Source organism: Chlamydomonas reinhardtii, chromosome 13 (genome assembly GCF_000002595.2).
Source record: "Chlamydomonas reinhardtii strain CC-503 cw92 mt+ chromosome 13, whole genome shotgun sequence".
Taxonomy (NCBI): Eukaryota; Viridiplantae; Chlorophyta; class Chlorophyceae; order Chlamydomonadales; family Chlamydomonadaceae; genus Chlamydomonas; species Chlamydomonas reinhardtii.
This window is the reverse complement of record NC_057016.1, coordinates 590,112-611,200: the sequence shown is the minus strand read 5'-3', so window position 1 is coordinate 611,200 and position 21,089 is coordinate 590,112. Positions and strand designations below refer to the sequence as shown.

Genomic DNA, 21,089 nt, shown 5'->3' with positions numbered 1-21,089 from the left:
ATCCAATAACGGGGTACCCGTTTTCAAGGATGAACTTCACTGCATTCTGCAGTGATATACACGCAGCCAGGCAGGTGGTGCGGATGGAGAGCCCGGACCCCGCTCATGTGCAGCAGTGTTTGCTGACGGTTCCGGCAGTACGGTAGGGGTAGTTGCTCTCCGCCCCCGTGTCCGCCCCATAGGGTGTCGCACGGACTTTGCCCGCGGGAGGGTTTGCAGCAAAGTCGGGGTTGGTGGAGTCAAGTTGGGCCCTGATAGCATGTGATGGCTCGGCGTCTTCGGGTGCTGGGACTGTCCCCTCTGTAACATCCGCATCCATAGGGTGTCAACATGCACTCGGCGAACATCACTGCCCACTGTGACAGAAACTTTGCCAAATATAGCCGCCAACCACTTTGCATGCCCCTGCGTACACGGTGCACATCCGTCCTCAGCATTTTCGGTCATTATCCCAACACCGCAACGGAAGGACGAGTTCTACTAACCAGCACTGGTTATTTGCTTGCTAGCAACACCCATGATATCTTGAGCTGCGTGGCTTTGTCGTCTGCGCTTTCAGCATGGAGCAGGCCGACATCAATCTTATCAGCAGCCTGGCAGATGATTTGAACCTGGACACCGCATGGGAGCTGAGGGCTGTCACCGCATTCGCCAATGCGGCGCCTGAACACCGCGCGTACATTCGCGGTCACTCGCAAAAGCGCAAGCAGGTGGACCTTCTAAATGAGCTCATGCAAGGTAAGCGCATCCTGGTACTTTTTTTCTGCGCCGGGGCGATGCAAGCGGGCTGTCGTGGTGGCACTCGGCGTGCGCGGGAAGGAGCAACTCGGCGATTTGCTGGCCTTTCTGGCGTCCGTGTTGGTGGAGGAGCTCGCCTTCTTTTCAATAGGCGCTGAGCTTAAAGCATTAGATATTGAAGCTTCGGATGTTGACGCAGGCGGAGCCTAACGTGCACTGACGTGCGTGCAAGTACAGAACCGGCATGCCTTTGCCCCCGGCCGTGTCCACATCGTACAGGCGCGGCGGCAAGGCCGGGCTCACAGAGCACGGGAGCTGGAGGTGAGGTGCTGCTGGTTGGTTGCTGGTAGCTCGGGTTGGCTCCTAGTGGGCACGGGTTAGGGGGCTCCCAACAAGGAGTGCTGGGAGACCCCTCCCTGCATTACGGGGGCCTCTAGACCTGTCGGTCAAGGGATTGAGGTTTGGGGAGCGTTGGGGTTTGGGAACACACCCACGTCGAGTTGGTTTGGGACGGGCAGAGGAGTTTGCCTCGCGCAATGCGACATAGGCCGAACGCCAGCGCTGTTGTTGCATCAATATTTTAACACAAAAGCAGTTTGACGTTGTGTCTGGGCTGACTGCAGGCGCGACCTCCGTGGAAGGTGTGGAGGCCTTTGCCTGGGGCGCTGGTTTGTAGAGCGGGAGGGCAATAGTGGGAGCATCGCGCGTTGGGGCGGGTGGGTCGTTGCTGGGCGCTGTGGGGCGCGCTGGTTGCGCCACGCACCTCGTGTGGGCGCTGGGAGCTGTGGGAGGCCGCCAGGGGCGGCTGGTGGGTACTGGGCCTTGTGGGCCCAACACGTGCCCTAGGGGAGCTCACTTTGGACAGCGGCGGGTGTCACCTGGTGTTGCCAAGAAAAGAAAGCCAGCTAACTCATCCGCCTTGGACCACCCACAAAAATAGACCTCCTCCGGGAGCTGCGGCGGCCCGGCCCACCTTGACGCCTTTTTTTTATTAACATGAGCCGCCAGGGCCGGGTGGGGTGGTGGGGACATGCGGGTAGGGCGTGCCACAGCGTCTGAACACCGAAGGGTTGACGCCGCTCATAGTGGTCCAATGAGGGGCCAGCGCTGGGAGGCTCAAGCGGTGACATGACCGCATGAGGCGGCAAGTAAAGGACGTTCCGTCCGCCTTCTTTGATAACTTGAAGATTCCTTGATTCCCATCCGCTGTCTGTAGTTCATGTATGCTCACCTGCAACATTCGGTAACAAAGGAGCCCCCTGTCCCTGTCGGTCCTTGCACCCGCCTGTGCCTTACTTGCACCCGCACGCTGTATGCCCACCATAATGCCCCTACATTGTGATTGCTCCCCCTTGCACAACAGAGGTATCATTCAGCAGCGTGAGGTCGACGGCATGGAAGCGCATTAGCACGTTGGTGGGAGTATCTTTAGTGCCCACCTCTCAGGCGCCACTGACAGCGCCGCCGGCCAACGCCACCATGCCTTTCACGTGGGGGCAATCAACTGAGAGCAGCACCACCAACCGCACGGCGGCGATGGAGTACCTCAAAGACATCCTGGGGACGCCAGCCGGGCAGGGTAAGCATACTCCGGTGCACGATGTGATTGGTTACGGTGGTCGTCCATTCCCGCCAGCCAACATGTTGCAATGCATGCAGCCAGGCGCTCACTCATATCACCATCAACATTACCTTTTCCTTTGCTGCCTACTCTATCCCCCAGCGTATATCGATTGTGCCTCCACGAAGACCCTGTTGAGCTGCCAGCTGCCTGGGACGGGTTACAGCCTCAGGGGCTCTGCCGACATCGCCATCTGCACGTCTGTGGCTGTGGAGGCCAACGTCCCAGCGACCGGCCTGCATGTGCTGTTCGAGGTGAAGAAGACAAAGGGCGCATTGTAAGTCCGCCACGTTGATGTGTCGAAAGTAGTGCAGCTCCCCGGCTACAGCGTAGGAACGCCTGCGTGTAGTGGCTCCACTCGTGTGCTTGGGGATATGTGCTTTCTTGTTGTTGCTTGTGATCTGTACCATACACATGCACAGCAACCTCCCCTTGATAACACTCTTTCACAGCAACACCTTCCAGCTGGCCGCGAAGCTGCTCGCCGCGCACGTGTGGACCTCTGGCCTGCAGCCCATCGCCGTCTTGACCGATCTGGTGCGAAGGTGCCGCTAGCCCTCAAGGGTGTGCGGGTGCGACAAGCAAGCCGTTCACATGTACAAAAGCACGCACAGAGTAGTCTTTCAGTCTTTGCGGCACTTCTGTACACGAGTTAGTAGCTCCCGGCTGAGACAGGGTCACGTGCTTCTATCTATTTATTGCTGCTCCAGATGGATGAATGGTGCCTGATGTGGCCAGCAGCGGAGAAGGAGTTGAAGATGTACACCTGCAGAGACCGTGCGGAGGCCGTCGGCATCCTCAGGGCTTTCCTGGACAAGGTGGGTAAAGGCTGGTTTGGGTTGAGGCGCAAGGTGCGGCTCAGGTGTGTCGTGGTTGTGCTGCACCGAATGCATTCGCTGTCCCGCGCGCTCCACCCATGCAAGCATTTCGCGCTGCTGCATTCTGTTGGCTGAAAGGCTGCTGGCTGGTTGTCCTGCAGGATGTCCTCTCGGCGGACAGCACCCACATCGTGCACCCGCAGCAGCAGGACGCCGCCGCCAGCGGGCGGGGCGCAGCGGAGACGGAGGCGGAGGCAGGCGGGCTCCTCAAGCGCCGGCGGCTGCAAATGGGCGCGGGCTCGGGTGCCGGCGCTGACGTGGCCAACCTGAATGACCTGCTGGACTTCGGCGGCGACCTGGGCCTGGGCGAGGCGGACCTCCACCAGCTGCGCAGCCGCATGCAGCTGGAGGCGCTGCTGCATGTGGCAGCGCCGGTGTTCAGAGCAGCAGCAGCAGCAGCAGCAGCAGATGGCAGCAGTCGTGCGGAGGCGGTGGCGGTGGCGGGAGAGGAGGAGGAAGCAGCCTTTCCCGCCATGTGCTCGTGAGGGTGCACGCGGGCTGGCCCGCTGGGCCGGTTACTTGCCGTGCCGCCCTGCCGCCCAGGTTGCGGCGACTGTAGATAAAGCAGCGCTTTAGTAATGCAGCCGTGTGCACGCCAGGCCAGCTCATTTGCTTTTGAGACAGCCTGGCAGGAGTTGGACCAGCAAGCTGTGGTCCGCGTGCCGTGCACCGGTATGAAGCGGCAGCAGCGGCAGCAGCGGCAGCAGCGGCAGCAGCGGCAGCAGCGGCAGCAGCGGCAGCAGCGGCAGCAGCAGCAGCGGCAGCGCCAAGCAGGCAAGCGCAAGGCCGGCGGCGGCGCCACCGCCACCGCTGCTGGCAAGCGCAAGGCCGGCGGCGGCACCACCGCCGCCGCTGCTGCCAAGCACAAGGCCGCGGTAGCGCCATCGCCACCGCTGCTGGCAAGCGCGAGGGCGGCGGCGGCGTAACGCGTAACTGGCGGCGGCGGCGACGCACCCCTTCCGCACACCTGCTGTGCGCGAAACACGCAGACGCCTACCTTACTGTTCACCTCGACATGGTACCCGTTATCAAACACATGCATGGTTCCTGGTAAGTCGTTCACGCTAAGTCTGAGAGGTTACCAGGAACCATGCATGTGCTTGATGACGGGAGAAAGAGCGCAATGCTGCGATAACTGGCAACCCGTGGCCGTCCGCTCCGTGCGGTGCGCCGAGCTCACCCGGCGCTGGTGTCCGATGCCTCGCAGGCGGGTGCGGGTACGTGTGGCCTCCCCTGAGGTGCAAGGGCGGCTCGCTCGGGCCCTAGCCATAACACGAGCATAAGGCGGGCTCCAGGGTCGCGATGGGCCGTCCCTACTCCTAGCAGTTTTAGCCAGTGTATTGTTTGGTGGCGGGCTTGAGTCGTCCTTGGGTGTGTGATGGGACAGGTTTTGGCAGGTTGGTGAAGTCCCGTAGGATGCAGCTGATTCCCAGACCCTAACAGATGGCAAACAGTTGGCAACGGCAGTGCAGGGCGCGGCAAGGCAGACTAGGGAGCCCGACGAGTGCACGGCGGAGTGGCGGGCGAGCCGGATGCGAGTGTGAGACAAACACAACCGCAGTGTGAGGAAGCGCAGCGGGTTGGAATTGGGAATATCGCGACTGATGTTCGGGGTAGAGCTGCGTCGCGCGTCCTAAGGACCGAGTGCGGTTATTAGCGGAAGGTTTGCTGGCGTCGCACGCTAAAGCTGGCGTTGGAGTGTGAACACAGTAGGCAGACATACGGTATAGCATGGAGGTGTCAAGCTGGCAGTGGAGACGCTGTGACGGCGGTGACGGCGGGTGCAATCAACTGGCGAGTGTAACTGGCGCGGTCAGTAGCAGCTGCCTGGTCGTGGGTGTTGCGCACTGTATCGAGAGTCCGGGCTCACGAAGAGCTCCGCGGGGGCAGAGAGGCACACGCGCATTGACACAGCTCAGCACAACCGACAGGCAGGCCCGGAGGCGCCCACACAGGCACGCACACACACACACACACACACACATACACACACATACAAACACACACGCATGCACGCTCGCAGGCACGCAGGCCCAAATGCTGACGCCCGCACCCGCGCCGTCGCACACAGGCACACGCATCCCGCCGGCCGCAAGGCCAGCCATCGAAGCGACCGCGACAGCAACCCATCGCGACCAACAGCCCAGACCCCGGCTGGCCGACGCACATGGCACACCCAAGACACGAAACCGGGACTAGACACCGAACGGAAGGCACGTCCAACCCGCTGACCTGACAGGCCGCTCAAAGGAGCCGCGTCCCTGGCAGAGCTACCCCGAGCCGAGCCCCCCCCCCCCACACACACAACACCATCGCATCGCAAACACTGTCTTTGCGCAATGTTTTCCTTGTGCTTTTTAACACAACACCAGCACCAATGTTGCCAGACTTCTCCTGGCAGCCGCGGCGTCAGGAACACCGGCTTGGCGACCGGCACACCGCCTAGCGGTCCCGCGCCCGACTCCCATGCACTACAGCCACCGGACCGCTCGGTACCGCCGCCACTAAGGCCCAGAGCTCCAATTGCGCCTGTGCTGTCGTGCTGGCTGTTGCTGGAGGCTGCGGCCGGACTGACCCACGGGCTGCTGCTAACAGCGGGGCATGTCGCTGGCCGGCGGGGAGGCGGAGAGGGAGGAGGGCCGGGGGCGGACTCGTCCATGCCAGCATAGTGCCAGGCGGACTGGCCGATCGGAGGCCACGGGAAGGGAGGAGGAGGGAGTGGGGGCGGCGGCGGCACGGCGCCAACAGGGAGAAGAGGCGACGCTGGCAGCAGTGGCGGCGGTGGCGGCAGCGGCGGCGGCGGCGGTAGCGGTGGCGGCGGTGGCGGCGGTAGTGGCGGCGGCGGCGGAAGAGTGGGGCATGCAGCTGGTGGAGGAGCGCGCGGTCGGCGTGGGTGCAGAGCAGCACGTGGCGGTGCTGGTGGTAGGACTGTCGCAAGACCCTTCGGAGCAAGGCGTGGGGTACGACCGCCTTGCTAGACGCAGCCAGCGTGAGGTCGGTGGAGTAGACGCCGAGAACGCCGCCCAGAGGTAGGGATTGCAGGAGGAGGTGGGGAAGGAAGGGGTTGCCGCCGCCCAGTAGATCATCGGTGTACCGCTGTGTGTGTACTAGAAGGCCAGCAGGATATCGACGGCCAGGGCGGCCTCGGCGCGAGGTACGGCCCGACGGGCTAGTGTGTCGGCCATGTATCCACGCCCACCGCTCAAGCATCGTACTGGTTCTCTCCCAAGGCTGGCATATACGCCTGTCTGGCGCCTGTGGCCTCGTCCTCCTCATCACGCCTCCTGCACGCCTCATCCCTCCTCACCACTCCTGGCCGCCCCTCGCGCGCTTGTTAGGCGGCGGCCCGATCAGAGGGTCCTTCTCCACTCCGGCGTGCGCCCGCCATCCCAGCTCGTCCGCCGCCGCCGCATCCGCCGCACTCCCAGGATGAGCACACGGCTGCTGCGCATACCCAGGGGTCGTGCGTGTACGGGGTGCGCCCCACGGCTCCACCGCCCCAGCAGTAGCGCTGGCCCCGAGGCCCACGGCGGCCTCCCCCTCATCGCCACCCGCGGGCAGCAGCCGAGACAGGGCCTGTAGCACAGGCTGTAGCGATGGAGGCATGGGCGGCTCCCGCATGCCGCCGCCGTCGCCTGCATTGCCGGCACGGCAAGCAGCAGCAGCAGCGGCAGCAGCAGTAGCAGCGCCCGCGCCGCCTGACGCCGCCGCGTAGCGTGTGACACTGCCATAGGGCTCGGCGGCACGCGCCGCCGCAGCGGCGGCGGTCGCCGCCGCCACCCGCGCGGTGCCATTCGTGTACGAGCCAACCGGATCAATCAGCGCCGCCACAGCAGCCGCGCGGACGAAGTCGGACCCGGCGGCGTGGCGCTGCTTCGCCGCAGTGTTGGCCTCGGCAAGCTGGGCCTTGCGCCGCTCACGCGACCGACGCAGCTGCTCCATAGAACTCAGGACCTCATCGCGCGGCGCCTCCCGCCGCTCCACGACGGCGTGCGGCGGCAGCGGCCCCGCAGACCATTCCGACGGGTAGCTGTCTTCGCTGCTGGCCTCATCGGGCAGTGGCGTGCTGGGGTAGATTGTGTTTGCGGAGGTGGCTGCCACTACGTCCTTGCTGCCTGGAGGCGGCGGCGCGGGGCCTTGGGCGGCCAGGGGGAAGGACCACTGCCGCCGCGGCACCCGAAGCCGCTGCAACGCCCTGTGCTCGAGCTGTTGCCCCTGCAGCTCGTACCGATGCGGCTGAGGCGGCGGCTCGCTTTGCTGCAGCGATGCCATGGCCTCCGCTTCCTCCACTAGTGCAGCCAGCCGAGCCACCACTGGGGAGCTGTCGGACCATGGTGCCGCTGCCGGCGGTTGATGATGCGGTTGCGATAGCTGTCGCGGCGGCGCTGAGTGCGGCGGTGGCCGTGGCGACCGCTGCCGGCGTTGCTGCTGCAGTAGTGCCGGCGGTGCGTCCAACACGGGACCCACTGCCTGTCCTTGGCACTCCTGCTGCTGCAGCACCTCCAGCTTCACTGTGGCCAGGTTCGCGAGCAAGTCCAGAGCATTCCCTACCCCAGCAATACCGCTTACACGTCCGCCACTGACGTTGTCGCTCAAGTGGCCACCGCTGCCGCCGGCCACGCCCGGTTGCTGGTGGCGAAGGCGAAAGGCCGAAAGTTCAAACGGCGAAGAGCTGGCACGGGAGCCGCTGTCGGAGGAGACGCAAGCGAGCAGCGTCGGCAGTAGTGGGGTACCTGCGCGTTGGTGCGCCTGCACTTTCTGCTGCTGCGGTGAGGGCTGGTGCAGTTGCTGCTGCAGGTGCTGGTCCGCAACACATGACTGCTGCCATATGTGCTGCGTGTGCTGCTGTGTGTGCCGCTGTGACCGCTGCTGTGGCTGCTGCGGCTGCGGCAAGAGGTGAGTTTGGCGCGCAGGCCTGGAGCTGTGGTCGTGGATAATGGGGCTCGCTGCCGGCCGCGGCTGCGGCGGGGCATGATGCAGTTGGGGCTGCTGACACTGCCGGTAATCCTGTGGTGGCGGCGCCGGCGGCTGCTGGCGGCGGCGCTGCTGGCGGCGGCGCTCCCCCTCTTCCATCAGCATCAGCGCCGCGGAGCTGAGCTGCTGCCGCTGCTCATACTGCGAGTGGATGAGACAAAGTACAGTATGCATCAAGATTGCTTAAGCGTTCAATGCCTTTAGTTTGTCACAGCAAACCTCCAATGGAAAGGTATGGGGCGGGTGGCGGGTGAAATAGTTTATTCCCCGACCCAACAGTTCCACCGCTGCCACCCGACTGGACACACTTACCTCCTCTTGGCTTTCGTGAAGATCACGAGCCGTGCTGCGCAGCTGCCGCATCAGATGTTGCAAAAGCCCCCCGCTCGCTGCCGCTGCCGCTGGCGCAGCCGACGTCGCAACTGACGCCGACGGCGGCCCTGAGCGGCAAGAGCCCACAGACACGCCTGCAGCAGCAGCAGCGCGCATGCCAGGCATGATGGCAGCCGCCGCCTGCGGCGGCGGCGGCGCCGGCGGGCCGGCAGGTGCGCTCGCAGGCCCCCCGCCGCTCATTGTGAGGAGGTCGTAGCCGCGCTTTCCGAAGCGAAGCCCTGCAGCTGCAGCGGCAGCAGCGGACAAGCTGCTGCTGCCACCCCCGCTGGCAGGGCGTGCGCCAGTGCTCATGGCGCCGTAAGAGGCGCGGCGGTCGAATGGCGAGCGCGTGTAGGCAGCAGCATCTGTCGGCGGAGATGGAAGCGGCGGTGACATCAGCTCAGCAGGAGGATTAAAGCTACTGCTGGGAGCGGCTGCCGCGGTTGCCGCCGCCAACATGGGCAAGCCCGTTCCGCTGAGCGCGCCGCCGTTGCCCCTCCTGCTGTCCGCGGGGTAGGCTGCTGGGAGTTCATGCGGCATGTCATTATTGCCGGCGCCGTGTGCAACAGCAGGCGATGGCAGCAGCAGGCCACTGCCGCTGTCGCCGCCACCTGTTGCTGCCACGCAACGACTGGCGCCGCCGTCGCTGCTCCGCCGGCGGGCACCGCCGGCAGCAGCGGCTGCATGGCCGCCGTTGGTGTTGCTGCTTGCGTACAGGAGTCCGCCAGCCACCGCTGCTGCCGCCATGTGCGCACCAACAGCAGCAGTGGAGTCAGCGACAGCAGGCACACCCACAAGGCTGCTGACCGGCCGACACTGCTGCTGCTGCTGGCTGCCGCACAGTTGCAGCAGGGAGCCTGCTGCGATGGAGGCCCGCCCAAACGACGGCGGCTTGCCGCCATGCGCACCAGCACCAGCAGCAGGCGGCGGCGGGGCGGAGGCGTGCAGCGGCCAGGTAGGCCGGCAGGGCTGTGTGGGGGACCTGGGGCTGCCGCGGCAGGGACTGCCGCCGCCGGCGCCGCTGCCGTGACATGCGAAACCCATGCTGCCGCCGCCGGCGCCGTTCCCTGCGGCGCCTGCGCTATGCTGCGGCTGTGACTGCGGCGGCGCCAGCATCAGGTTAAGGTGGGGAGCCCGCTGCGGCGCCTCCGCCGGCGCAGCAGCCGCCGCCGGCTGCTGTTGCTGCTGCTGCTGCCGGCTGTGGCAAACGTGAGTAGTCAACATATGAGGCTGGAAGCCTGATCCGTTTCCACCGTTGTTGTAGCCGGTAGCTTGCAAGCACTGGGGGTCTCCAGTATTGTTTATGGCAGCCGCCGCGTTCGAATGCGCATTTGCGCTCTGCTGCTGGAGCTGCTGGGACGCCGGCGCAAGGATATGTCCAGCGGCGTCACGGTTGGCGTCGCCTCGAGCCCTGTGCGTGGTCGTGCGTGACCGACGGGGTGTTGTTGAAAAAGGTTATAGCAAAAGGTAGACACATGGGACCGACCGAAGCCAAATAGACATGTGCATCAAATCAACGATAACAAGCAAGGCGGGCGTATGCAAGCTAGGCGCGACTGAGGCGATAACACAGCAGATGAAACGGAGTTGTGTCCGACCGACGGTTGAGGTTGCGTGCGTAACCGGCCGCGCACGCAACGGTCCGTTTGCGAGGCATCCCCTCCCCCCCCATTCCATCCCGAGGGACACACGCGAATAAGACCCCAGGCCGTACCCAGGCCGTACCATACTCAGCCGTGCCGTACCTTTTGGCATGAGGTGACAGGTGCGGCGGGGGGTGTTGGTGCGAGGAGGCATGTGCTGCCTCCAAGTCCCGTGCTGCTGCGTCTGCCTCCGCTCTGAAGCTGCTCGCCCAGGCCATGAAGCCGCCCGCAGCAACAGCCTGTGCTTGGGCATCACTCACGAGCCGTGATGAGCACTGCCGCGCAACGCCGCCGCCACAGCAGCTGGCGCCGCCGCGTGCCGTGTGTGCCGCGGTGGCCGGCGCATGCAGTACAGGCGGCGGTAGTGCGCTGGCGTCGCCGCCGCCGCTGCTCCCATGCAGCAGATGTGGTTCGAGCGCATGCCTCTGCCGAAGGCCTGAAGGCTGCGGGCTGCCGCCGGCGGCATCGTTATCGCGGGCGTCGGCGGACGCAGGAGTGGCAGCAGCAGCGGCCGCCGCAACCGCTGCGCCGACCTGTCAAGACACAACGTTATAGGATGCTTAGGCGCAATGGCACGCACATGGCCTCAATCAGTACGCTAACCCGCTGCGCTTGATTGGCCCGCACGTGGGCCCCAGCCAGCCTCAACCCCGCGTCGCATGCAGCAGGCACGCACGCACGCACGCACGCACGCAAGCGCCCCCATGCCACGCACCCGTGCAAGGGCGCTCCCTGACAGGGCGCCCAGTAGCGCCAGCAGGTCCGCCGTACTGGCCGCGGCAGACGACTCCACGAACGACACAACAGGCCGGCTGCTGCTCCCCTCCGTACCAGCAACAGAGGCGTCCGGCAATGGCGACAGACCCGCCATCAAATCGCTGTCGAAATGCAAACCGTCGAATGGGCCGCCGCCATCGCCGCCGCAATAGCCTGGCGTCAGGGGCAGCCGGTCGGACGCCCGTGTCGCCATGGCTAGCGGCAAGGAGGCGTTTGCAACATCGGCAGTACTGCTGACCGTGTCCGCGTATGTCATGGGCGTGAGCCATTCGGGAAAGCCGCCCACAAAAGATGTAGCTGGGACGGCCGAATTCGGCTCGTGATGGCGGTCCGGCCCATTAGCAGGCAGTTCGGTATCGGCGGGGGTCTCTCCGCGATCCAGCCTGCTGCTGCCACACGGCACGGCATGTGCCAGCGAGTGCATGGTGCGTCCTGCAACGTGTATGGCGAGCATGCATAGACTTGACGAAGCGCTTGATTGGCTGCGAGGAAAAAATCGCGGGGGCAGGCATCCACCCGGTGCTGATGTCAGTGCTGATGTACCGCACGCGTGGCTGCCTACAGTCCTTCGCAGGCGCAGGACCCTGCCTCCTATGAAAGTCTATATGCTTCTGGCCTGCTTCACTCCCTCCGCCGGTTAGCTAGTGGCAGCAGCAGCTCAACCGCGCAGCATACTGAAAGAGTGTTTGCCCTTGTCCAAACGTATTCTAAAGGACTACGGTGTCTTTGAAATGCATTGTTTTGAAGCACACGCGAGTAGACCGCCAGTTTCAGTGCAACTCACCCTTAACGGGCACAGTGCGTGCTAGTGGCCCACTGAGCCGACGTCATGCCCCAGCATACAAAGTACTCAGCCACCTAACATGAGGCGCTGGTGACAGGGGCTTTATAAACGATGCCGGCTGACTCCTTCGGCTTGCCGAGCCGGGCTTGGTACCTGTTGCAATTGAGTTATGCCGCTGATTCATGCAGATATGATAGAGCTAGCCGAGCGAGCCGAGTGTCACTCGCATTGGGTTAGCATTTCAGTGTTCAAGCACTTCTGCAGCGGAGTAACGGTGCATGTGGCCGTCTCGTCGATAGCATATAGTATACGTCCTGCTCTATAATGTATGTTATGGACGCCTTGTGTGCACGTGCCCGCTACCTCGAGAGTCGAACTAGACCATCAACGAACCCCAATCCGCTCGGACGTCCTTCAGCAATCACGCATCAATCATTAGCAAGTCGACTAGTCGAGAGCTGCTGATTTCTGGACAGTCACAGATAGTCGGATCTAATTTTCGTGTGGTGGAAGGTGGGCCAAGTGCCCAGGCCACGGCAGCGGCGGCGGCCAAGCAGGGCGGGTCCGACAGCTGCAGTGCTGCTCTGTGCAGGCAGCATGCTAACGCGGACGGAGCCAAGGGAGAAGGTAATTAGGCAAGTCCAGAAAGAGGAGGGCGCTGTGCTGTCCCAATAGCGGCGCCGTCGCGCCAGCGCGCAGGTTGAGGCCAGCGTTTATTAGGGGCGGGGGACGGCGCCGCGGCGGCGAAGCGCCACAAGTGGTAGGCAACAGCTGCACTTTCTAAGCTTGACGTGAGGGCGGACGGAGCCTGATTGTCGCAATGTCGCCATTGAGCTCTGTTATGACACCAGCTGCGTTTATTGGTGCGCAGTCCACACGTCCAGGTACAGCTGCACACAGGCGCCGTCGCGGTCAGCCGGTCACTGAGTGGCATGGATGGACGGGGTGGTTCGGCGGAACGTGGGTAACCCGTCGCCACAGACTGCAAACAGTGGGATGAGTCCAAAGCAACATTCTGCTTACAGGTCATGCAAGCACGTACGTTTGTCTCCTGCTCCTATCAAACTCTATGCACGGACACACATCTGTCGCCTTGCCGCAACACCACCCCACAGTGGCGCTGGACGCGTGCCGAGCTTTGCATACCTCATTCTTCCATATCCACTTGATTACGGCTCTGCACAAAGCCATCACAACTACCACCACTGTGCAATATTCTGCCAGCCTAACCGAATGGTGCACTCAGCACACCCCGCACGCACATGAACCAAACAAACAGAGCATGCAAGAACTTGTCGCCCACGCGGGGCAGTTACTATTGTACATACAGGCGGGTATCCACTATCGCTTTGGAGAGTGTCAGTGGCCCAGTAGAATCATCGCAGGGCCAGCGGTACAGCCATGTACACGGAATTTTATGACCCTCATTCTCTCTCCCTCTCCTGTGCCTCGCCGCGTGCCTGCCTCTCATAAATTGCCGCAAAAGAAACCCTCATGTGGCCGGCGGCGCCGACACAAAACGCGGGGCCGACCACAATCACCAGCAGAACACTGTGTCACATGCGGGCGGCCAATTCAGTCCGGCGATGGTGTGCTTGTCTGTAACCGCGCACCACCCATGCGCGGTGCCGCCTGCCTCGACCATCGAGACCTGTAGCCCTCCCGCTACACGCTCTCTCTTTCTCTCTCAATTCACGCTCGTACGTAAACCACCATTCCTGGCTTCCCGGCCTGCAACCATTCACTTCAACCACCCTCAGCTTTTGTACTCTCATCACCGGCACACCACCTGCTCCTGCCTCCTGCTCCTGCCTCCACTCCGCTGCGCGCCCTGCTTAGTAGATGCGGTCGAGGACATAGTCCACCATCAACCGTAGCGAGCGGCGCGAGGAGCCCTCGGGCAGGCACTCCAGCGCCGACAGCGCCAGGTCCGCCTGCTGCCGCGCCAGCAGCCGCGCCTCCTCGATGCCGCCCGTCTCATTCACCAGCTGCAGCGCGCGCTGCAGGCTGCCCTCCTCCACGAACTCGCTGCTGATGATGTCCAGCAGCTCGGGCGACTTGCGCAGCGCGAAGATGACGGGCGCCGTGAGGTTACCGCTGGCAAGGTCCTGGCCCTGTGTTGTCAGGAGTGGAGTGGAGATGGGCGGGGCAGGCCGAGGGTTAGAGGAGAGTTGGGAGAAGAGGTGAGGAAAGCGGCGGGTGAATACCAGCCGCAGCGGCGCAGCAACTCACAACCTGTCCGCCTAGAGCCCAACCCACATCGTCAACGTGTCATGGCAAATCAGTGCGCGACGGCCTGCACCCCCGCGCGTCCACCCACGTACAGACGCCGCAAACACCACCTGCCTCCGCTCACGGTGCGAAACGCGCCCGCCCCAACCTCATTCCTTGACCCAAACACCGGCGCCAAAACCGTAACCAAACACATAGCTCCCCGGCAATTGCACAGCAGGACCCAGCACGCCTCCCCCTTGCCCTTCTGCATTGGGTTCCGTTTAGTTCGGGCATCCATAACCCCCGCCCCCCAAAACAAAGCTCCCTCTTGCGCGGCTTCGCACCTGCGGCTTGCCCAGCTGCTCGCTGGTTTGCGTGAAGTCCAGGATGTCGTCCACCACCTGGAATGCCAGGCCCAGGTGCTTGCCGTAGGCGTACATGGCCTCCTTCACCTCCACAGGGCTGTCGCTGAACACGGCGGCGGAGCGGCAGCTGGCGGCGATGAGCGAGGCGGTCTTGTAGAACGACTTGTCCAGGTACTGCTCCAGAGTGATGTCGGTGTCAAACAGGCTGGCGGCCTGGCTGATCTCGCCGTTGGCAAAGTCCGCAATCACTTGACTGATCAGCTTGATGACCTGGTGGGAGGAGGCGGGAGGGAGGGCGTGCAGGGAGGCAGGGTGGGTTTGGCTAGGCGCTCCAGGGGGCGTGGGGGAGTGCGGGGGGTGCGGGGTTTAGGGGGGAAAGGTCTGCGAAGGTTTGCGCGGGGCGGGTAGCCCAAGAGCCACGGCGGCGGCTGCGCGGAGAGAGAGCCGAAGGGTCCTGGCAAGCGCCTGCGGCGCTGCTGTGCTCTTACCTCCAGGTTGTCCAGGTTGGCGAGGAACCACGAGGACTGGGCGAACAGGAAGTCGCCGGCCAGCACGGCCACGCGGGTGCCATACATGCTGTTGATGGTCTGCTTGCCTGTTGGGCAACCACCAGGGGGCTGCGCGTCAGCAACAGCGCCTGGACCGGCTTTCAAGGACATTCCCCGGTCGTCAGCGCAAAGCCCAAGCACACACCTCGCCGGATGTCGCACTCGTCGAGCACGTCGTCGTGCACAAGGCTGGCGGTGTGAATCATCTCGGTAATCTCCGCAAGTCGCCGGTGCTTCTCGGTCAGCTCTCTGCGCAAACATACACAAACTCATTCGATAACGCCCAAACACTGTACGATGGAGCTATGGCGCGGCCTAGTGACTCACGTTAGGCCCTCGCGCTGCGCCGTGCAGTGTGCGACCAGAAAGACGATGACTGGCCGGAGCTTCTTTCCACCGGCCCCAAAGATCTGCTCCGCCGCTGCCATCAGCATCGGATGCCTGTTGCCCACCACGTTCTTCAGGTTGGTGTTCATTTGCTGCATATCCGCTGTCACAGGCGCCAGGATTTCGCTGAGCAGGTTCGCGGGCGCGAGCTGCGCCTCCAGCCGAAGGGCGGTCTGCTCCTCGGCGCGAGTGGGCGTGTACACACGGGTGCGAACCACCGGCCGAGCCGGCTGGCGGCCAGCGCGTAGTAGACGGGGCTGAGGGCGCGGCAGGCACCGCGATGAGCACCCGACCGTTTCAGGGAGGCTCATCCGCTCAGGGATGGTAACGTTGTATAGGCCCATTGTCACGCACGCTCCGCGAAGATGTAGGAAAGCAAAGGTGACCGAGAGGCTGCAATCACTTATCGGCCGCTCACTTGCAGAAAAGGCACTTGGCAGAGGTATTTCAGTGCGTGCAGTGGCCGAAAATGTACAAAGTAGCAACTTGTATGTTATGCGACTGGAGCGTGCAACGCTTCAAAGGGTGGCGTGGACTTCATTTGTCCCCCGCCCCCATCCGATCGTGAGGCCCCAAGGCGACCGCGCGCTCGGCCAGCCGAACAGTCGCTTCCATTGTAAACACTTGAACACCACTTTGCAAAATACTGAATTACGCCCGTTCTGGCAGCGTCGCTGGACGACGTGGCAGCCGGTCAACTTCGCGAGCAAACCCTGGCCGTAACCCGCACCTGTACCCACGCCCGGCCCTGTGTGGTCAACGTCAAATGACCTGTACGCAGCTGACACGCGCCAGCACACGGTGGATGCTGGGCCGCGCCGTGACTTCCGTGGCGCCTAAGCTAGCGGCCTACCCCCCGCGCTCGCGGTGCTCGTGGTACGCGCGTTAGCTTGTGCGTGCAACCGCACGGTGGTCCCTATCACGCACCCTCTTAGCCGCCTCCCGCGTCACCCTAAAAACACGCCACCCCAAAAGTGGGGCCTGGCACAACAATGTGCATTGCATCGGCACACGCGCACGGGGTCCAGCAGCCCCAGTTACCAGTACCTCCTTGCCCCTTGCGGTCTGACAGCCCGGCCCACCGCGTAAACCGCAGTGCGCCAGCTGTTGCGGTTACGCCCGTCCACCCCCCGACCCTGCACCTCCTCCATGACACCGCCCTTGCCCTCCAACACCAGGAGCCGGCAGCATCACGTTGCGGCCGCGGCCGCCGGCCCGGCGGCGGCGCACGCACACGCGCCTGCAGCTGCTGCGGCCCTGGCGCAGCATGGGTACCACATTAGCACGGCCATGGATGCGGGGAACATTGAGGTGCGCTCTGCCTGTGCAATATCGGTCACTCGGATAGCATTCGCTTGCTCATGCATGCCGGCGGAGAGCCTCACTGCCGCTTAGTCGGCAAGAAAGCGAAGGCGGTCGCGCAAAGTGCCTGCTTGGCATGTCCGGGCCACTCAGATGTAGACACGAGCGGCGCAGGCGTGTCGGCTCGGCTACAGCCGCCTGTTGATTTGGCGCTGTCCCTCGCCTCGGCTGCAGGTGGTGGGGGTGACGGATGGAGGCAGCACCATCGATTTGAACATCCGCCCGGACCCGTACTGCGAAACCGACAAGCGTGCGCACTACCAGTGAGTACGGCTGCAAGGGGATACACACGCTAGTGATTGATCATCGGCGTGTTGGCGTGACACGCGCTCTGAGGCGCTGTGGGATGATCACCCGAACTGCCACCAGCGGCTGTCACCAACCCCTGCTGGAGACGCCCTCCCCGCCTCCACCGTTGGGCGGTGTGTGCGTTGGTCGGTTAGGGACCACACAGGAGGGCAACGCGCGGGACAGGGTGCGCAATGCGTGCCACGTGTGTTCATGTGTGTACATGCCCGTTACGTACGCGCAGGTGGTTTAACTTCAAGCTGTGCGGGGTGGCGGGCAAGCGGCTCACGCTGCGGCTGCTGAACGCCGGCGGCGCCAGCTACGGCCCCGCCTGGGAGGGATACAGGGCCTGTGCCTCACACGACATGCAGGAGTGGTACCGGTGCGCGTCGGGCGGAGCGGGCGGGGAGGAGGATTCGCCAAACTCAATCGGCGTGTAGCTGTCATCCTGGCACACTCATCTGCCATTCAATCACTCGCACAAATGGTCATATGCACGCTTCCTATAAAGCGGCCTTGGTTCTAAGTTCCTAACCCGACTCGGCTTGACGGCGGCCCTTCCCGCCCCCCGTACAGTGCGGCCACGGCCTACGACGCCGCCAGCGGTGTGGTGACAATCACCCACGAGCCCGGCCCGGCAGACATGGTGCACTACGCCTTCTTCACGCCCTACTCCCTCGACCGACACGCAGCGCTGCTGGGGCGCCTGCAGGGGGCGGCGACGGCGGCGGCCAGGGCTGCAGGGGCTGCGGGGGCGCCGGTGCGGCTGCGGGTGCTGGGCAGCACGATTGACGGCCGCGATATCGACCTGGTGCAGGTGCGGGAACGGGCGACAGGGATGTGCCCTGTTGTGGGCCGCGTGGCACGGCACGGCACGCAAGGGCGCCATGCAGGTTTGTGTGCAATGAGGTGGGCGCGCTACTGCTCCTGAACACCCATGTGTCGACACACGCGCCGCGCCGCGCATGCACGTGTCACACATGCTGAAGCCTGCGAAACGCACGCAAACACGTGCACGCGCTCGCTCGCAGGTGGGCCCCTCGCCGGCCTCCTCCTCCACCTCCTCCTGCTCCTCACCGCCGCCGCGGCCTCCCCTGCGCATCTGGGTGGTAGCGCGGCAGCACCCGGGCGAGTCCATGGCCAGCTGGTTCGCGGAGGGGCTGCTGGAGCGGCTGACGGACCCGCAGGATGGGGTGGCGCGGCGGCTGCTGGACAAGGTGGGGCAGGCGCGGTGGTGGGGCGGTCTTGGGGCACGGCGTGGGCGGTTGCCCCTGACCATGCTTATGGGGTTTGGCGGGCTGAGGTGGTTGAGTACAAGGACCGGCCGAACCCTGCACACCGCCATCAACACGGGGGTGGATGGGCGCGAGAAGTTTAGGGGCGAAGGCCGGAGCATGGATCCCCTCCGCTATCCTCGGGTGTCTGGGTCTTCAATAATCCAGGCTTGGAGTGGACTCTGCCCGCTGCGCCCCACCCCCCTATTTCATTGGGCTCGGGTACATATCCCCCCCCCCCCCTACCCTCACCCGCCCACCCACCCGCCGCCCAGGCCGTGTTCTACGTGGTCCCCAACTGCTGCCCGGACGGCTCCGCCCGCGGCCACCTGCGCACCAACGCCGCCGGCGTGAACCTCAACCGCACATGGGCCGCCCCCGACCCCGCCACCAGCCCAGAGTCCTTCCACGTGCGGAACGAGATGGACCGGACTGGTGCGTTTGATGTTCAGTTGTGGAGCCCGAATTGATACCGTAGTTGCCAGTCAAACGGGTGCTGCCGGCATGTGCACATTGGCCCCAGTCCCCGCTCCACCAAGCAAACCGCCCCCCCCCTCGCCCCTCGTACCCCATTTACCACGTCTCTTTCTCTCACTCGCACACACGACACTCCTTGTCACCTGTCAACCACACAAGCAGTACCGTACGCATGTGCGCTGCAGGCGTGGATATGTTCCTGGACGTGCACGGGGATGAGGAGCTGCCACACGTGTTCGTGGTGGGGAACAGCGGCATTCCCGCCTGGGGCCCCAGGCTGGAAGGGCTGCAGGTGAGGGGGGCAGGTTAGAGGGGCTGACGGCGAGGCGCGGGATGTGAGGTGTAAAAAGGGGTGGCGCGCCCTTGTGGTACGTGCCCTTTGCTGCGCCGTACGTGCCTTGGCTGCAATTCCGCACCAAACGGAAAGGGTTGGCCCGTCAGCGGTGCATGTGTTCGTTGCCTTGTCGGCACGGTGTGGTCATGTGCGCTGCGCCTCGGCCCCGCAGGCCGGCTTCTGCGAGGCCTTCAAGCGCCACGCGCCCGAGTTCCAGACCGCCAAGGGCTACCCCACCAATGTGGCCACCACAGCAAACCTGGGCATTGCCAGCAAGCAGGTGGGCTGTGGGACCCGAGGGGCAGGGACCGGAGGGGCAATGACCAGTGTGGCAGATGGAGGTCAAAAATGTGGGATGAGGTGTAGCAGGTGGGCAGGAACCAGGCGGAAGGGGATTTGCGCGATGGAACAACCCCAAAACATGCTGGACAAGGCAGAGAGGGTTACTTGCAACTACCGGTAATCCAAATCAAGCCACACTAGCGGGGGGCTGTAGACGGAGTTGTGAGGTGAAGCAGGTGCTGGGGTGCTGGATGTAACGCACGAGAGGGCATCTGGGGCACAAGCGGAAGGCCATCGGGCATCGGTACCAGCTCCATGCCCCCCCTCCCCTTACCCGATGTGCAGATTGGCCAGCGCTTTGACTGCCTGGCTCTTACGCTGGAGATGCCCTTCAAGGACAGCGCCGACCTGCCCGACCCCCGGGTGGGCTGGAGCGCGGGCCGGGCCAAGAGGCTGGGCGCGGCGGTGCTGGGCGCAATCCTGGAGGTGTCGCCCCTGCTGCGGTGAGGCCGCCTGCCGCGGTGAGAGGGAGGCCACCTGCTGCGGCGCGGCGCCAACCGGCGATGAGTATGCCGGTCGCAGGCGCGGGCGCGGGCGCGGGTGGGTGGCCTGGCCTGGCCTGGAGCAGGTTGCTGGGCGTTGGGTGGCCAAGGAAACATGTAGGGAGCCTTAAGAACAAGGTGCTGGCCTTTGTGGAGGTTGCAAGGGGGTAACGGCTGACTGACGGGCGACTGGTAACGGGTGCATATGACAGGACACGCACGCGTGCGGCTCTTGAATTTCTTGTGTGGGATACCTGCCTTCTGGGATGATGCTTGGGATGCATATCATGCCGAGCAACCACAGGCGTGTGCTTCATTCTGCAAGAGCCATGTGATTAATGGCCATGCAACTAGAGCCGTAACGGCGCCACGGGGATTGATGGGGGTGAGGGTTCAAGGAAAGGTTTATGGTGCATACGGTACCGTATGCACCGCCAATCTTACCGAGCTTATGCCACAATTATGGGACACGTTTGCTTCTGCTTCCTGCACTGTGACTCCATTGCCGGCAAAACCGCAAGGTGCGCGTAGATGTCCGAAGGGCGGGCGCGCGTTCATGTGATTTATGAACGTCTTCAGGCACTGCGTGAGCGCTCTGCTCTGTGGCGTGACGTGTGTCGGACCGTGTCGGACGCATGGACTTTCGGGTCCGCATGCCCACGGGCAGGAGTAGCAAGAACCAGGAGGATCCCTGGATTCGCCGGTGATGGTTACAGATAGGGGTAGTGTGCGCATGTAGTGATAACTGATGAGCGGTCACACGCAAATGCCCGGGTTCTCTGTTGCAGGCGGCCCAGAGCTTGATGCGCCCAGAGCTTGATGCAACCGCCCAGATACAGGTGGTGGTGTCGCTTCAAAGTCTGGTGCAGCTGTGTTTATCGCACGTTACACGGCTGGCAGGTCATGCGGCCCATTAGCGGGTTTGTGCCCGGATGCACGGGTGTCCTGCCTGGAGGGCATGGGTGCTGCCACGGGTGCTGCAGGCAGGTGCGCATTCGTAGGACTGCGCCCGAGGCCCGTGAAGAAAGGACATGAGGATATGTAATGCGACCACAGTATGGATGCGAATTACAATTGAAGGGACAGTCCGACAAGCGGGGGTACACCGTACCCACAGTATGCTGTATCAGGCAAGGGGGGGGGCCATGACGGGGAAGTGCAGCGGGCGCAACCGTGGGGCGGGGCCCAGGCTGGGCGCAGCTCTGCGCAGATCGGCGGGGCAGACCCCA

At 63.8% G+C, this 21,089-nt stretch overlaps 4 protein-coding genes across 4 annotated transcripts; 2 read left to right on the top strand and 2 right to left on the bottom strand.

Moving 5' to 3' along the window:
• The first annotated feature begins 358 nt into the window (after positions 1–358).
• CHLRE_13g565700v5 (uncharacterized protein) lies at positions 359–5,053 on the top strand. The gene is made up of 9 exons (XM_043069270.1): positions 359–738; positions 1,018–1,059; positions 1,362–1,379; positions 2,102–2,317; positions 2,462–2,636; positions 2,812–2,896; positions 3,070–3,177; positions 3,339–4,287; positions 4,445–5,053. Exons 1-8 carry the CDS (start codon positions 561–563, stop codon positions 3,720–3,722), a joined length of 1,206 nt encoding a protein of 401 aa, XP_042917245.1. The 5' UTR covers positions 359–560; the 3' UTR covers positions 3,723–4,287; positions 4,445–5,053.
• A 193-nt stretch (positions 5,054–5,246) lies between these two features.
• Positions 5,247–12,578, bottom strand: CHLRE_13g565675v5 (uncharacterized protein). The gene is made up of 6 exons (XM_043069269.1): positions 11,788–12,578; positions 10,942–11,485; positions 10,329–10,759; positions 8,524–9,994; positions 6,545–8,352; positions 5,247–6,165 (listed from the first exon to the last, which is right to left on the bottom strand). Exons 2-6 carry the CDS (start codon positions 11,425–11,427, stop codon positions 5,826–5,828), a joined length of 4,536 nt encoding a protein of 1,511 aa, XP_042917244.1. The 5' UTR covers positions 11,428–11,485; positions 11,788–12,578; the 3' UTR covers positions 5,247–5,825.
• Positions 12,579–12,794: 216 nt separating this feature from the next.
• CHLRE_13g565650v5 (uncharacterized protein) lies at positions 12,795–15,794 on the bottom strand. Its single transcript, XM_043069268.1, has 5 exons — positions 15,242–15,794; positions 15,060–15,163; positions 14,855–14,961; positions 14,346–14,636; positions 12,795–13,901 (listed from the first exon to the last, which is right to left on the bottom strand). The coding sequence occupies exons 1-5, from the start codon at positions 15,643–15,645 to the stop codon at positions 13,623–13,625; spliced, it is 1,185 nt and encodes a 394-aa protein (XP_042917243.1). The 5' UTR covers positions 15,646–15,794; the 3' UTR covers positions 12,795–13,622.
• Positions 15,795–15,958: 164 nt separating this feature from the next.
• On the top strand, positions 15,959–20,974 carry CHLRE_13g565600v5 (uncharacterized protein). Its single transcript, XM_001693631.2, has 10 exons — positions 15,959–16,177; positions 16,480–16,612; positions 16,838–16,926; positions 17,196–17,333; positions 17,528–17,768; positions 17,983–18,168; positions 18,501–18,660; positions 18,888–18,994; positions 19,209–19,316; positions 19,664–20,974. Exons 1-10 carry the CDS (start codon positions 16,068–16,070, stop codon positions 19,823–19,825), a joined length of 1,434 nt encoding a protein of 477 aa, XP_001693683.2. The 5' UTR covers positions 15,959–16,067; the 3' UTR covers positions 19,826–20,974.
• Positions 20,975–21,089: the final 115 nt, after the last annotated feature.